We start from the raw sequence: 15,252 nt of genomic DNA on the forward strand, positions 1-15,252 counted from the left end.
ATTTAAAACTAAATGCAATATTATCAATTGAATATATGCATCAATCTTAAAATCGCGTAATCCTTGCATTCCAGTGTTAATTGCCCTTTGTTCTGCATAATCCGATTATCTCGTTTTGATCAGATATTATCCAGACTTAACTAACAACATGGCGTATCCGGGGTGTCATAACCACACTGGGTGGCAGATGGACAGTCTGGTCATTAAACACAATTTATGATGCCACCATGTCTTCTCTTTTGGTAGTATTAAGCAGTCATTTGGTTTAATATTTTACCTCCGACATATTAACAGTTGCGTTCATTAGATATGTTACATATGTACAAATTAAAAGTTATGTCCAATATAGAATATCAGAAATTGTACACCGCCAAAGATACTAGCCCGATTAATCCCCGGTTTAATTATGAAAAAAGTATTTGATAATTTATAGAAATTCCTAAAAACATAAACATTTAACGTATTTAGGGGGTATCGGTTAATTAAAACTACCTTTATTCGTATGAAGATTTAATGTTACGGCAATGCACGAACGACATCATAAAAACAAGAAATTACATTTAACACGAACGGGGGTAAATAATGTTTAAAAAAATATTAATATAGACTATATGTGTGTAAAAATGTTAGATATTTGCCAATCATACTCACTAGTAACGAGTTTTCAATATACATGAATACACAGTTCAAATTGACATCATGTAAAGTTGTGTTTTTCAGTTGTATGTTAATATTCCTCAATAGCGTCATTCTCTGTACAAAACCCATCAAATTAAAATTACATGTTAATACTGTCATGCACTTCGCTTTTAATAGGGCTTTGTAGTACGTTTATTTCAATGCACCCCTTATACTTTCTATTACTCACGTGTTTATTACACTAACGTACTCATGCCATTCATAATTATATTTTTATAATTAGATGTATTACCTATTGTAATTTATTGAAGCTTTTCTGCAAAAAATATTACGGCTTATGCATAGATCTCTTTGTTGTGCCAAATTGTCGGCCTTTCAGTCTTCAGATTATCTTTAATTTGATGCTTATGCGGTGTTTTTAAAGTTGCAAGTAAATGTATTAATAATTCGTTTGGCGCTTAATAATATATTTTTGAAATATTATTTAGGTATTTTTTTTCGGAGTTTTTTTGTGTGGATAATTGACTAAACCTTTGTTGTCGTATCCATATGTTTGCGTACTTCAAAGACTATAAAATACATTTTTTTAGTATTGTTTTAGCTTTATAGCTGTTAAATGATTCACAGATGAAAATATAGATATATCACATAGATCACACTTCCTCTTCATCTTTCGAATAATCACATAAATATCATCAAGATCAATATCACTGCTCTCATGATAAAAGCTCGTTTTTTAACGCTGACAAAATTCCATCTAAAAAAAATTAAATAAAATCCAAACCACAATTTTTTATCTTTTGATATCAGTTAGAACAATAAAAATAAAGGAAGGCGTATCAAACATATCATACTTAATATAATTTGTTATGATTTTGGAATGTAGATTTTTACCACATGAGACCAATTACAAACAATTAGCGGTAATTAATTGCGCGAGAATCTTTAATAAGTATTAATTAAAATATAAATTGCTTGATGTTGCGGCTATTAAAATCAACACAACAATACATGCTGTGAATTGTTTGTGAACGTTAAAAGTAACAAGTCTAATCAAAGACATAGTATGAGCGACTGAACCGGCAAATTTTCGCCGATGATTACCACTTGATTACGATATAAAAAAACAAATACACGAAAGCATTTTAAACATGTTATTTGTAACAATCAATCTCAACTTCAAACAATCATTTAAACAACAAAAATGTGATAATCGCCTCACATTAATTCATTAAGTAATTTATTTATCCGACAACGGTTAAGCGGGTATTCTCTACCGTTTTGGCTTTTGGAATCGCAGTCTCGCACCCAGTTAGCAGCAGTGTAATGGCGGACAGTCACGTGACTGACAATATGGCGGCGGTCAATTTATCGATTATGGAACGGTCTATTGTCATAGCCAGCTCGGCGTCTGCCCTCCGCGTCGTTGTTAAAACCTTTACATTTGTCTCTTAAATCAGAGTGCTTTCACATACAACCTTGAAACTTCATATGTATAATGTAGCTACACCTTGATTAGTTCTACACGCCACAACCCATTTTTGGGTCACTAGATCAAAGTCACTGTGACATCAATTTTTTTTTTTTAATCTGACAATCTTTCATTAATTTAAAACTGCGACCAAGCCGAGCGTGGCACCCGTTAACTTATGCGGTGCTCTGTCTTCTGCATATCTTTGTTTTAATTTGTATATGTTTGGCATTCACATCATTAAAATATAGAATTGTAATGTGAAGTCCTTATTTGTTTACCTAAGAACAACTTGTTCAAAGTAATGCTGCAATAAAGAGTAACTGACTAAGAAACTTTGTGTGTTGTTTATGCATACATGCCAGACGTCCGATCTTGGCAGGAAAGTCCTGCTTTTAGGGTGTTTATCATAACGTCCCTATGTGACACAATTTGTTCCGACATTAGTAAAAAAAGATGTTCGTTCAATAACTTCACAATAAAATTGCTATTCAAGCTCTGTCTGGCATAAAATTACCATTTCTAATCACTTTATTGCCTACCCAATTATCAAACCATAACTTCTAGTCGAGTGCACCTGTGCTCTTCTTATCAGCCATCTCTAAAATTTCTGGCATGTATGTGTTTACGTGTTTTTTTCAAAATCTACAAAAGTGGTGTTCTTGCCCAATTTTTGCACATTTAAGAGGTAATGGTTCTCATTTATGTCTAACTAATGATAATTTTATGTATAAGAAGAGATTTAACAAGATAAACTGAAATATGAGTTTAATTCAATTTGCTATTAAAAACCATGTTATTATTACGTCTACTTATTTGGACTACTTCTGACCCTTCCGCCTGGGTCACTGGAAGTTCAACTCGTTAAGACTTTTTTGACGGTAAAGGTTTTGACGTTTACTTTCCAGGCGGCACTTTCATCACTGTATTATGGGCCACATAAATGTTTTCTGGAATAAATAAACACATTAATATGTCCCTTTTGCGCAAAGTTAAACAATTAACATGATATGCTGTGCTTGTAGAATAATTTAATCAAACAACTTCTCGAGAAAATGTGTACAAATATGCAATGGAAAACGCCAAGATATAATCCGATTTTGGAAATATATCTATTTTTTTAACCCAAATATTTAACACAGGGGAAAATCAGCAACAATTTATTTTGTGCTGTGTGTTAACTGTTAACACCATGTCTTATTTAACAAGTAATGTAATATACCAGTCATGATATTTTAATCAATATAAATTAATAATTGTAAAAAATAAGTTTTTTAAAAACTTTTCTGTTTTCGCCAATTGCGGTTGACAGTCCCTTTAAACAAAGAAATCACTGTCATAAACAATGTGTCATAATGCAAGTAACACTTTTATTCACTACAAACTTTCAGTCAATCTGCCAGCATAAGATCAGACCATTTCGAGTGAAACAAATTAGTTCATGTGCCTTTTTTTTGTTAAAATCGCCAATTTAAAAACTTCCTGTTTCACTTTGAAAACTGTTTCATCAAGTTTATTGTTTTGAGTATTTCTCCACAAAAGACAGCCAATTTAATGTCAATTTAAATAAGTATTCTGTTTGTTGCGATGTAAAGGTTGATTTGACTCAATTTTATAGACATATGTGGGACATACTTTATTACATGAGTTTTGCCTTCACAAGGAATAGAAACTTAAAGCTGTAGTTATGTACTTCAACAACCACAAAGCATTCAAGAAGAACTAAAGCACTGTTTGCTTATAGGTTAAAATGCATAACCTAAGTTTTAAATTGATAGTATTGAAAGCTTAGGTCATACATTTACAGTTTAAATGCTGCATGCAGTGTTTTTGCCCCATTATGGACTGGGGCTTGGGCCCTTTTCATTGGGGAGGGGGGGGGCTCACAAATACTATTAAAATTGAGAATGAAAGTATGAAAGTGCCTTTAACATAAACTTGCTTATGTTCATCTCATAGAGCCAACAAATAGATTAAGTGAATTTTGCAATCGTACTCCCCCCCCCCCCCCCCCCCCCCCCCCAAAAAAAGGAGAATTCCAATCAACTCCAAATATGACCAAAAAAACCACTGTAATGTATTTATTTAAACTAAATATTCATGATTATGCCCCCCTTCGAAGAAGAGGGGGTATATTGCTTTGCTCATGTCGGTCGGTCTGTCTGTCCACCAGGTGGTTGTCAGACGATAACTCAAGAACGCTTGGGCCTAGGATCATGAAACTTCATAGGTACATTAATCATGACTCGCAGATGACCCCTATTGATTTTGAGGTCACTAGGTCAAAGGTCAAGGTCAGGGTGACCAGAAATAGTAAAATGGTTTTTGAATGATAACTCAAGAACGCATACGCCTAGGATCATGAAACTTCATGGGTAGATTGATCATGACTTGCAGATGACCCCTATTGATTTTTAGGTCACTAGGTCAAAGGTCAAGGTCACGGTGACCCGAAATAGTAAAATGGTTTCCGGATGATAACTCAAGAACGCATACGCCTAGGATCATGAAACTTCATGGGTAGATTGATCATGACTCGCAGATGACCCCTATTGATTTTGAGGTCACTAGGTCAAAGGTCAAGGTCACAGTGACCCGAAATAGTAAAATGGTTTTCGGATGATAACTCAAGAACGCATACGCCTAGGATCATGAAACTTCATAGGTAGATTGATCATGACTTGCAGATTACCCCTATTGATTTTGAGGTAACAAGGTCAAGGTCTGGGTGACCAGAAATAGTAAAATGATTTTCGGATGATAACTCAAGAACGCTTTTTCCTAGGATCATGACACTTCATAGGTACATTGATCGTGACCTGCAGATGACCCCTATTGATTTTCAGGTCACTCTCATGTCGGTCTGTCGGTCGGTCAGGCTGTCCGTCCACCAGGTGGTTGTCAGACGATAACTCAAGAACGCTTGGGCCTAGGATCATGAAACTTCATAGGTACACTGATCATGACTCGCAGATGACCCCTATTGATTTTGAGGTCAATAGGTCAAAGGTCAAGGTCACGGTGACCAGAAATAGTAAAATGGTTTTTGAATGATAACTCAAGAACGCATACGCCTAGGATCATGAAACTTCATGGGTAGATTGATCATGACTTGCAGATGACCCCTATTGATTTTGAGGTCACTAGGTCAAAGGTCAAGGTCACGGTGACCCGAAATAGTAAAATGGTTTCCGGATGATAACTCAAGAACGCATACGCCTAGGATCATGAAACTTCATGGGTAGATTAATCATGACTCGCAGATGACCCCTATTGATTTTGAGGTCACTAGGTCAAAGGTCAAGGTCACGGTGACCCGAAATAGTAAAATGGTTTTCGGATGATAACTCAAGAACACATACGCCTAGGATCATGAAACTTCATAGGTAGATTGATCATGATTTGCAGATTACCCCTATTGATTTTGAGGTCACAAGGTCAAAGGTCAAGGTCACGGTGACCAGAAATAGTAAAATGATTTTCGGATGATAACTCAAGAACGCTTTTGCCTAGGATCATGACACTTCATAGGTACATTGATCGTGACCTGCAGATGACCCCTATTGATTTTCAGGTCACTAGGTCAAAGGTCAAGGTCACAGTGACAAAAATCGTATTCACACAATGGCTGCCACTACAACGGACAGCCCATATGGGGGGCATGCATGTTTTACAAACAGCCCTTGTTTGTGGTTCATTTTGGTAAATACAAGTAGTTCATGCCACAACATATGGAAGAACTTGAACATATTATGGGTTTGTGCTCTGATCAAGTTAATTTCATTGTTTCACCTACGTCCTAGACTTAAATATTTATTGAAGAGGGCTTGTTATTGATCTGACAAAGCAACATTTATGTTAACAAATAAATTCTGTCTGTATTTGTCTAATTAATGTCATATAGAACACTTAAAAACCCATGTTGTTGTTTTTTCAGTATGTTCAGAACAACAAACAAGCTGACAATGACTGGTTCAGGCTTGAATCCAACAAAGAGGGGACTCGATGGTTTGGAAAATGTTGGTACTACCATGAACTGCTGAAGTATGAATTTGATGTGGAATTTGATGTAAGTGATTTACTTTTTGTCATTTTATAAGGAGTTTTATCAATTGTCAAAACTTTTGACAGCTCAGTTCCATAATTCAGTTTTACCTTGAACAAGAAAGAATTTCAGTGACATCATTGGGAAGATGTTCCCCTTAAAAAATGTATTAACAAAAAAATATGTATATACATGTTTCCCTTAATGTTACAGATACCTGTCACCTACCCTACAACTGCTCCAGAAATAGCATTGCCAGAGTTGGATGGTAAAACAGCAAAAATGTACAGGTACAGTAATCAATAAAATAGTTGTCACAGTGTGCCTAGATAAAAAGTGCTCTCTAGTTAGGGCAGTGAATGGAACAAGCATTTCTCATCCAGGCGACGCTGGATCAATCCCCCTTGCAGGAGCATGTGAGCTTGTTTAGTGGTCACCATATAAGACTTTCAGCACAATATGGCATTCATTAGTTTTAAATGCCTTTCAGTAAAAAAGAAGTCCCATGAGTCCTGTCAGAATTTAGATAGGAGTGCTTTGACACACTCAGGGACCTCATATAACACAGCCTGAGATGCATGTGGATCTCATTTCCTTCATAATGCACGAAAAATAGAAAGAAATAACAAGAGGGATTAATTTATTTTCTTGATGCAAAATAATTGTTGTATATGCAAACATAATATGCTATATAGGAGTCACTTTGTTGGTCTGTCGGTCTGTCACGAATTTCATCCGATCTTCACCAAACTTGGTCACAAGTTGTATCTTGATGATGTATAGATCAAGTTTGAATATGGGTCATGCCGGGTCAAAAACTAGGTCACAGGGTCACTTAGTGTGTTTTAAACCGAAAGTTTGTCTGGACCATAACTATGTCATTTATCGTTAGATTTTAAAATAACTTGGTACATTTGTTCACCATCATGGGACGTTGTGTCGCGTGAAAAAAAGTATGTTGATATCTCTAAGGTCAAGGTCACACATGGAGTTCAAGGGTCAAATGCTTGTCCGGACCATAACTTTATCATTTATTGTGAGATTTTAAAATCATTGGCAAATTTGTTCACCATCATGGGACGGTGTGTCGCATGAAAGAATTACGTCAATATCTCGAAGGTCAAGGTCACACTTTGAGTTCAAAGATTAAAAATGGCCATAAATGAGCTCGTCTGGGCAATAACTATGTCGTTCATTGTGAGATTTTAAAATCATTTGGCACATTTGTTCACCATCATTGGACGATGTGTCGCGCCAAAGAATTACGTCGAATTATATCCAAGGTCAATGTCACACTTTGAGTTCAAAGGTCAAAAATGGCCATAAATGAGCTTGTCCAGGCCATAACTATGTCGTTCATTGTGAGATTTTAAAATCATTTGGAACATTTGTTCACCTTCATTGGACGGTGTGTCGCGCAAAAGTATTACGTCGATAACTCCAAGGTCAAGGTCACACTTTGAGTTCAAAGGTCAAAAATGGCCATAAATGAGCTTGTCCGGGCCATAACTATGTTGTTCATTGTGAGATTTTAAAATCATTTGGCACATTTGTTCATTATTGGACAGTGTTGCGTGAAAGAATTACGTCGATATCTGCAACGTCAAGGTCATACTGTGAGTTCAATGGTCAAAAATGGCCATAAATGATCTTGTCCGGGCCATAACTATGTCATTTATTGTGAGATTTTTAAAATACCCAGTACATTTGTTCACTATCATTGGACGATGTGTCATCGAAAGAATTATGCCGATAACTTCAAGGTCTAGGTCACACTTGGAGTTCAAAAGTAAAAAAATGGCCACAAATTTGGACGACATGTCGTCAAAAGAATTCAAGAGTTCAAGGGTCGAAATGGCCATTAATGATTATGGCATTATAATACTTAAAAATCACCATTAATTTGATTCTCTTGTTTTGTGAAGACAGCATGCAAAATAGTCTGTGTCAATGCGGAACGTGGGGCTATACGTCACGTCTGTGACAAAGCTCTGGTTGTTGCTGACTCTACTACACAAACTTACAAGTAAAAGATCTTGTTTGATAACAAATAACTGTCTTAGTCAAATGATGTACATAGATTTAAGTTTAAAATTCAAATAAATCAATCAATCAAGACCAAATTGTTTATAATTAAATGATGCCGGAAAGGAACACTCAAGGTTCATCATGATATACAGAAATGTTTCAATCTGTTTTCAGAGGAGGTCGGATATGCATGACAGATCATTTTAAGCCACTGTGGGCAAAAAATGTTCCAAAGTTTGGAATTGCACATGCAATGTCGCTAGGTGTAAGTAACAAGATACAAACTGTTTTCATTAATGTATTTGTTACCTGTGATATATGTTTAATTGTTTTCAAATGATTATCAAGTTTTCTTACTTTCAATATAAGCCTATTTGATCTGTTGTTAATTTAGTTTATTAGGGTACAATCACATAGTTTTAGTGATCGTGCTTTGTTTACATAGTATTAAAAACAAATAAGAAAACTTTTTCTGTTCGTCTTTTTTACGTTTTAATTGGTTTGTGAGTTAATCAGCATGTAAAAAGTAAATCAATAAACTTGTTAACTTACCTATGTTTGCCAGAATATCTCAGACAACATTAAATGGTGGTGTTGTCTATATATTTTTAAGTAAATGCATGCACACAAAATACTTGTACAACTCTGTTTTTCAGTTGGGTCCATGGCTCGCAGTGGAAATACCAGACTTGGTAGAAAAGGGCATCATTACTCACAAATCAACGGATGGTGCTTCAAATTGATAATATTAAATTCTCACTCATAGACCACACTTAATCATTCATTGATTTAAACTGCCTTCAAAACAATATTTATGCTAATTAATGTGTGTGCACACGGCCACAACTGAGTGTGCAACCTTGTAGAAAAAAAACTTTTTATACTTTTGCAAGGTTCTTAAATAAGACTTTTGAGCGTGTGTTAGGGTCAACAGTGACTGAATTTAATTTGTTACAGTGCATGTATTTGATTTTTAAACAAATAGTCATTTAAAACTTGTGTAAATCCATTTGATTTCTCAGTTCTTGAGAGCAAAGTACAAACTCTATGAAACAATTACAGTAATAAAGAAAAAAGTAACTAGTAAAAATGAACTTCATAGTTAAATGAATCATGTGAATTAAAAAATCAAAAACACTGCTTGCTTTGATTAATAAAATATTAATTGGTGTAGATATGTCACATGAAAGATGTTTTGGCCATTATGTTTTAAGAACATAGAATACATGTTATGCATCAAATTAATTGTTGTTTTTAACAAGGTTTTCCGAAGGAAAAAAACAATTGGTTATAAGATTGGTAAATGTTGGCGGGCGAAACAATTATTCTGAGCGCAACTCCTCCTTCATTTCTCAACGGAGTTCAATGAAACTTTCACAAAATAATTGTCACCAAGTGCCCTGGCACATATTATTGGGATTTTATGATTTGGTTGAAATCAAGGTCGCCACGACTAAAAATAGATTGAATTTGACACAAGGGGGGGTAACTAGGAACAATCAGTAACAACACAAATTTTGAATTGTCTCCCTTTATCAGACTTTTTTTTTTCAAATTGAAAACCTGGTTTTGTGACAAAATTGCCCCTTGTAATTTATTTGTTTTGTAAGAAAAAAGAATTAATGACTATCATGCCTGTTCTACAGCATTTAGTGATATTATGTAAACTGTTAATTGTATTTATATCATAGTTTTATGTTATATACTTTTTGACATTTTAATTTTTAATGTATTCATTTTGGCATGATTGCACTCAATAAAAATGTTAAACCTTCTTCCGTGAAATTGTTTATTTACTAGAAGCTTTTTTATGTTTAATAAATGGGTTTTTAGCTCACCTGAGCACAACGTGCTCATGGTAAGCTTTTGTGATCGCCTTTTGTCTGTTGTCCGTCGTGCGTTGTCCGTTGTGCAACGTCAACATTTGTTTTGTGCACTCTCTAGAGGCCACATTTATTGTCCAATCTTCATGAAATTTCGTCAGAAGATTGGTTTCAATGATATCTTGGATGAGTTCGAAAATGGTTACGTTTGCTTGAAAAACATGGTTGCCAAGGGGCGAGGCATTTTTCCTAATATGGCTAAATATGGCTATAGTAAAATCTTGTTAACACTCTAGAGGCCACATTTATTGTCTGATCTTCATGAAACTTGGTCAGAAGATTCATCCCAATAATATCTTGGCTTGGATGAGTTCGAAAATGATGCCGGTTGGTTGAAAAACATGGCTGCCAGGGGCGGGGCATTTTTCCTAATATGGCTTTAGTAAAACCTTGTTAACACTCTAGAGGCCACATTTATTTTCCGATCTTCATGAAACTTGATCAAAAGATTTGTCCCACTGATATCTTTGATGAGTTCAAAAATGGTAACCTTTGCTTGAAAAACATGGCTGTCAAGGGGCGGGGCATTTTTCCTTATAGGGCTATATATGGCTATAGTAAATCTTGTTAACACTAGAGGCCACATTTTTGTCCAATCTTAATGAAACTTGTTCAGAAGATTCATCCGAATAATATCTTGTTCAAGTTCGAAAATGATGCCGGTTGGTCGAAAAACATGGCCGCCAGGGGGGCGGGGCATTTTTCCTTATATGGCTATAGAAAAACCTTGTTAACAATCTAGAGGCCACATTTATTGTCCAATCTTGATGAAATTTGGTCAGAAGCTTTATCTTAATGATATCTTGGATGAGTTCGAAAATGGTTACGTTTGCTTGAATAACATGGCCGCCAAGGGGCGGGGCATTTTTCATTATATGGCTACATGTATATAAGGCTATAGTAAAATCTTGTTAACACCCAGAGGCCACATTTATAGTCTGATCTTCATGAAACTCAGTCAGAAGATTCATCCCAATAATATCTTGGACGAGTTCATAAATGATGCCGGATGGTTGAAAATCACGGCCACCACAGGGGCGGGGCTATTTTCCTTATAATTATGGCTATAGTAAAACCTTGTTAACACTCTAGAGGTCACATTTATTTTCCGATCATCATGAAACTTGGTCAGAAGATTTGTCCCAATGATATCTTGGATGAGTGTGAAAATGGATTTGGTTGCTTTAAAAACATGGCCACCAGGGGCGGGGCATTTTTCCTTATATGGTTATATATGGCTATAGTAAAACCTTGTTGACACTCTAGAGGCCACATTTATTGTCCAATCTTCATGAAATTTGGTCAGAAGATTGGTCTCAATGATATCTTGGATGAGTTCGAAAATAATTATGTTTGCTTGAAAAAAATGGCTTCCAAGGGGCGGGGCATTTTTCCTTATATGGCTATAGTAAAATCTTGTTAACACTCAAGAGGCCACATTTACTGTCCGATCTTCATGAAACTTGGTCAGAAGATTCACCCGGATAATATCTTGGATGAGTTCAAAAATGATGCCTGTTGGTGGAAAATCATGGCTGCCAGGGGGCGGGGCATTTTTACTTATATGGCTATAGTAAAACCTTGTTAACACTCTATAGAGGCCACATTTATTTTCCTATCTTCGTGAATCTTGGTCAGAAGATTTGTCCTAATAATATCTTGTTATCTCAGGTGAGCGACTTAGGGCTTTTCAGGCCCTCTTGTTCATTAACCCCTTTACTTTCAGATACATGAACTCACCTTGACCCTGTTAGTCCCTGAAAAAATTAAATTAAAGTTAAGACCTTTCGTACTAAACTCAAATTTTTAAGCCTTCATTGCAAACCCTCAGATTCTGATGAGCAACAATCAGCGTAAAACCTGAACAGACTTTTAGTTACTTGCAGGCTTTTCTGGTTTTATGCTGGTTGCATGCAGCCATTTTTACTCTGCTTCCGAGTCCAGAAAGGTTAAGAGCAGGATGATTTTTAATCCAATTTTCTTGAATGAGCTTGTTGATTGGTCATGCGATGTATACACAGTTACACTTGTGAAAGCACCTTTATAGTACACTATAGAAAAGCCAATATTCACTCAGAGGCTAATTTACAATGTTTAAATACAGAAAACAGTTGAGTGGAAAAAGATAAATCAAAAGCATTTTCTAACTAAATTCATTAATACAACTCGTTTATTGAAAATCATTATTTGTTGGATTACAAAATGGTTAAGATATGTTTAGTTAACCAGAGCACAATGCACTCATGGTGAGCTTTGTGATCACCTTTTGTCAACTATTCATAGTCCATGCTATGCTGTGTTATCAACATTTACCTTGTGTACAATTTTTTACTAATTTGCATCAACGTTGGTCAGACAATTAGTCCTAATGGTATCTCTGTGGAGTTCAAAACTGAGTCAAATCTGTTCAAAATTGGTCACTTGGCTTAACTAAATAAATATTAAAGATACTTGCTCAGAATATTTGTTCTAATGATACATCGACAGAGTTTGAAAATTGTTTCAGTCCAATGGAATACATGGCCTCTCTGGGGAGTGGGGCAGTTTTCCTTATATGAATTTATTGCAATATTGTGAACACTGCAGAAGTCACATTCTTTGTTGAAGCATCATGAACTTTGCTCAGACATTTGTTTTAACAAACTCTGATTTGAGTTTGAAAATGGTTCCTGTTCACTGAAAATCATGGCTGTCAGGGGGCTGGGCGGATTGTCTTTTATGGCTTTACTCATATCGTGAGAATACTCTAGAAGTGCATCATAAAACTTTCTCAGACCATTAATTTTGTTCTTATGATATTCAAACAAAATTTGAAAATGCTTCCATCTCTTTGAAAAGGTGGTCCTCTTGGGGCAGGGGGACACTTTTCCTTATATGGATTTAGTGAAACATAGACAATACTCTGAAAGACACAGTTTTTGGCCAATCATATAACTTGCTCAGATGCTTTTGATGCACCTCTTCTAAGTAGGCAGCATGCACCAGTTGCACTGTCCTTCAGTCTGAAGTTTCTTGTGTTAGCCATGCCATGTTCATATTGGATTAAGAAATAACTTGCCACAATGTCCACCATCATAAGAACACTTGTCACAAAGTTACACCTGTCTCCCTATCTGCAAGGTCAAAGGGCTCATTCTGAAATAAAACTGCTTAAAATTCTTGTCTAAGCCATAACTAAGCACTATTTGATGAATACTAAAAAAACTTGACCCTTATGCAAGCCATAATTTCGGTCATTTGTAAGACTTGTGAAGTTGTCTCCCTACCTTAAAGGTGATTGTCACACTCATAATTGTCACAGTCCCATTGGCAAATTTGGTAATAAGACGTTTATGGACTGTAACTTTATCATTTATTATATTTTTCATACATGTATTTATTTCAACTACTTATACAATGTGCTATACAACTATCTGATAAAAAAGCCATGGTGAAGGTCCTAAGGGACAGGGTGCAAGAGAACTGGTGCATATTAAATAAACAAATCAGATAAATGAAATTTTTTATGGTAATTGATTCCCAGGTTGCATGGCATTTGTTACAAATGTTTATAACTTAGCATCAATTTCTAGTGATTTAAAGCACAATTCCACAACAATATTAACAACCCTGTCTTTAATAAACACAAAGTGCAGTCTAAGTGGTTGCACTTTATCTTGCCAAGTGCAGATCTCAAATTTGTCATTCACAAATCCTTCTCCAATATATTTTACTTTAAATTTGCTTATTGGATATCTTCCAATATTGCCTGAGAAACCAGAGTAATGGCCCTTGATTGCAGCCTCTGTTCCTGCATCGGTGCACCATTTCACATACACAGACTGGTTTACATGCCCATTGAAATCCATGTCACTAAAAGCTGCAAAGACCTCAAACTTGAAGGCATCTTGAGGAACCAAAGGAGTAACCAGTCTAGAAGGTGCTTGTAGAAAGATCTGCTTTGGTTTCACTGTATTGTACCAGTCAGGGAATGAAACCGATTTGCGTGTTCTATAATCAACATACACAAATGTCATGCATGAAGTTATCAGCGATTCTCCTGTTTTGTGTAAATTTAAATTGATTTCAAATGTAAAGGATGATGTTCCAGCATGAATTATCCTAAGCCTAGCTATCATTGGCTGCTTCAGTCCCCACAGATTCAGTGTTCTGAGTGCATTTCCTTTATCTGTGAACTCATATGAGGTTCCCGCCATGAATATCGAGTGATTTGCATCTTTAAGTCTATTGAAATGCCCAAAACCTTTCTCAAGCACTGTGTATCGAATGCACTGGAAAACCATAGCCACAGACCAAAGATTGAGTTTCCCTGAAAAAGGAAAATACCATGCACAATATTTAACCATGGATTTCTTTATTGTTTTTTAATGTTGCTCTCTTTCTAGTTGCTCAGGGCCAGTATTCACAAAGCTCTTTGGGGAAATCTTAACATGTACTGACGGAAATACTTCAGAACATTTTCTAAATTTCCCTGTAAAAGCCAATATCTTTTTGACAAAAAAATGATACAATATTATTAATTTGACACATTTATTTTTTTGTTGAAAGTATTGTTATCTATCGAGATCTCATAAGGGAATTTCAAGTAGCTTATTTACAGACTTTTCTTAAATCTATAGAATTTCTTTAAGTTGTCCTTCAAAAGCTTTGTAAAAATGGTCTGTGAAGTTTAAACTTAAGCCTAAAACATTTAGACATTGTTTACCAAATACTTGTGAATTGTTTTAGCATCCCTATTTTGTTCACAATAAAAACATAATGTAATAAAATTTGTAACATTGAATTAACATAAACAACTCTGTACATTATCCTAGCTAAAGAAACTTCAGCGAACTGTTTATAATAGTATTGATAAAGTACATGTAGCGCCAGTAAAAAATCATAAAAAGCAACATTTAAAGTTATGGTCGCGCAAGTAAAAAATAAAAAGCTACATTTAAAGTTATGGTAGCCAGAACTAACATTATCCAATTGTACACAGCCATATGATGAAAATGGGCTGTAAAATTGTCCAGAAACTTAGCCCTAATAAAACCATTTACACAGTTGCACTGATTTCTTTAGCTGACACGATACTAGCTGAACAACGGTTTCTGTAACTATGTACTAGTATTAGATTCATTTAGAGAATCATGTACATTCTTGCCAAGCAGACAATCTGGCTGCCATTGGCATATTTGCTATGG

At 35.4% G+C, this 15,252-nt stretch overlaps 3 protein-coding genes across 9 annotated transcripts in view; 1 reads left to right on the forward strand and 2 right to left on the reverse strand.

Annotated features, from left to right (window-relative positions):
• Window positions 1-15,252, reverse strand: part of LOC127860371 (uncharacterized) — an 83,872-nt gene that overhangs the window by 52,178 nt on the left and 16,442 nt on the right. For 3 of the 7 annotated variants that reach the window (XR_008039729.1, XR_008039730.1, XM_052398404.1), the window contains one exon: window positions 13,405-14,375. The exons of the other annotated variants lie outside the window; for them this stretch is intronic. Coding sequence is in view for 1 of the 3 variants with exons in the window: in XM_052398404.1 (XP_052254364.1) it covers window positions 13,615-14,375 (761 nt within the window). In the remaining 2 variants the exon portion in view is untranslated. Of the gene's footprint in view, window positions 1-13,404; window positions 14,376-15,252 lie in introns of those variants that run through there. 7 annotated transcript variants of the gene reach the window in all.
• The window catches only part of LOC127860369 (neutral and basic amino acid transport protein rBAT-like), a 72,353-nt gene that overhangs the window by 26,156 nt on the left and 30,945 nt on the right, over window positions 1-15,252 (reverse strand). The window lies entirely within an intron of this gene.
• Window positions 6,015-9,957, forward strand: LOC127860376 (ubiquitin-fold modifier-conjugating enzyme 1-like). Its single transcript, XM_052398411.1, has 4 exons — window positions 6,015-6,179; window positions 6,369-6,445; window positions 8,358-8,448; window positions 8,840-9,957. The coding sequence occupies exons 1-4, from the start codon at window positions 6,030-6,032 to the stop codon at window positions 8,924-8,926; spliced, it is 405 nt and encodes a 134-aa protein (XP_052254371.1). The 5' UTR covers window positions 6,015-6,029; the 3' UTR covers window positions 8,927-9,957.

Source organism: Dreissena polymorpha, chromosome 15 (genome assembly GCF_020536995.1).
Source record: "Dreissena polymorpha isolate Duluth1 chromosome 15, UMN_Dpol_1.0, whole genome shotgun sequence".
NCBI lineage: Eukaryota > Metazoa > Mollusca > Bivalvia > Myida > Dreissenidae > Dreissena > Dreissena polymorpha.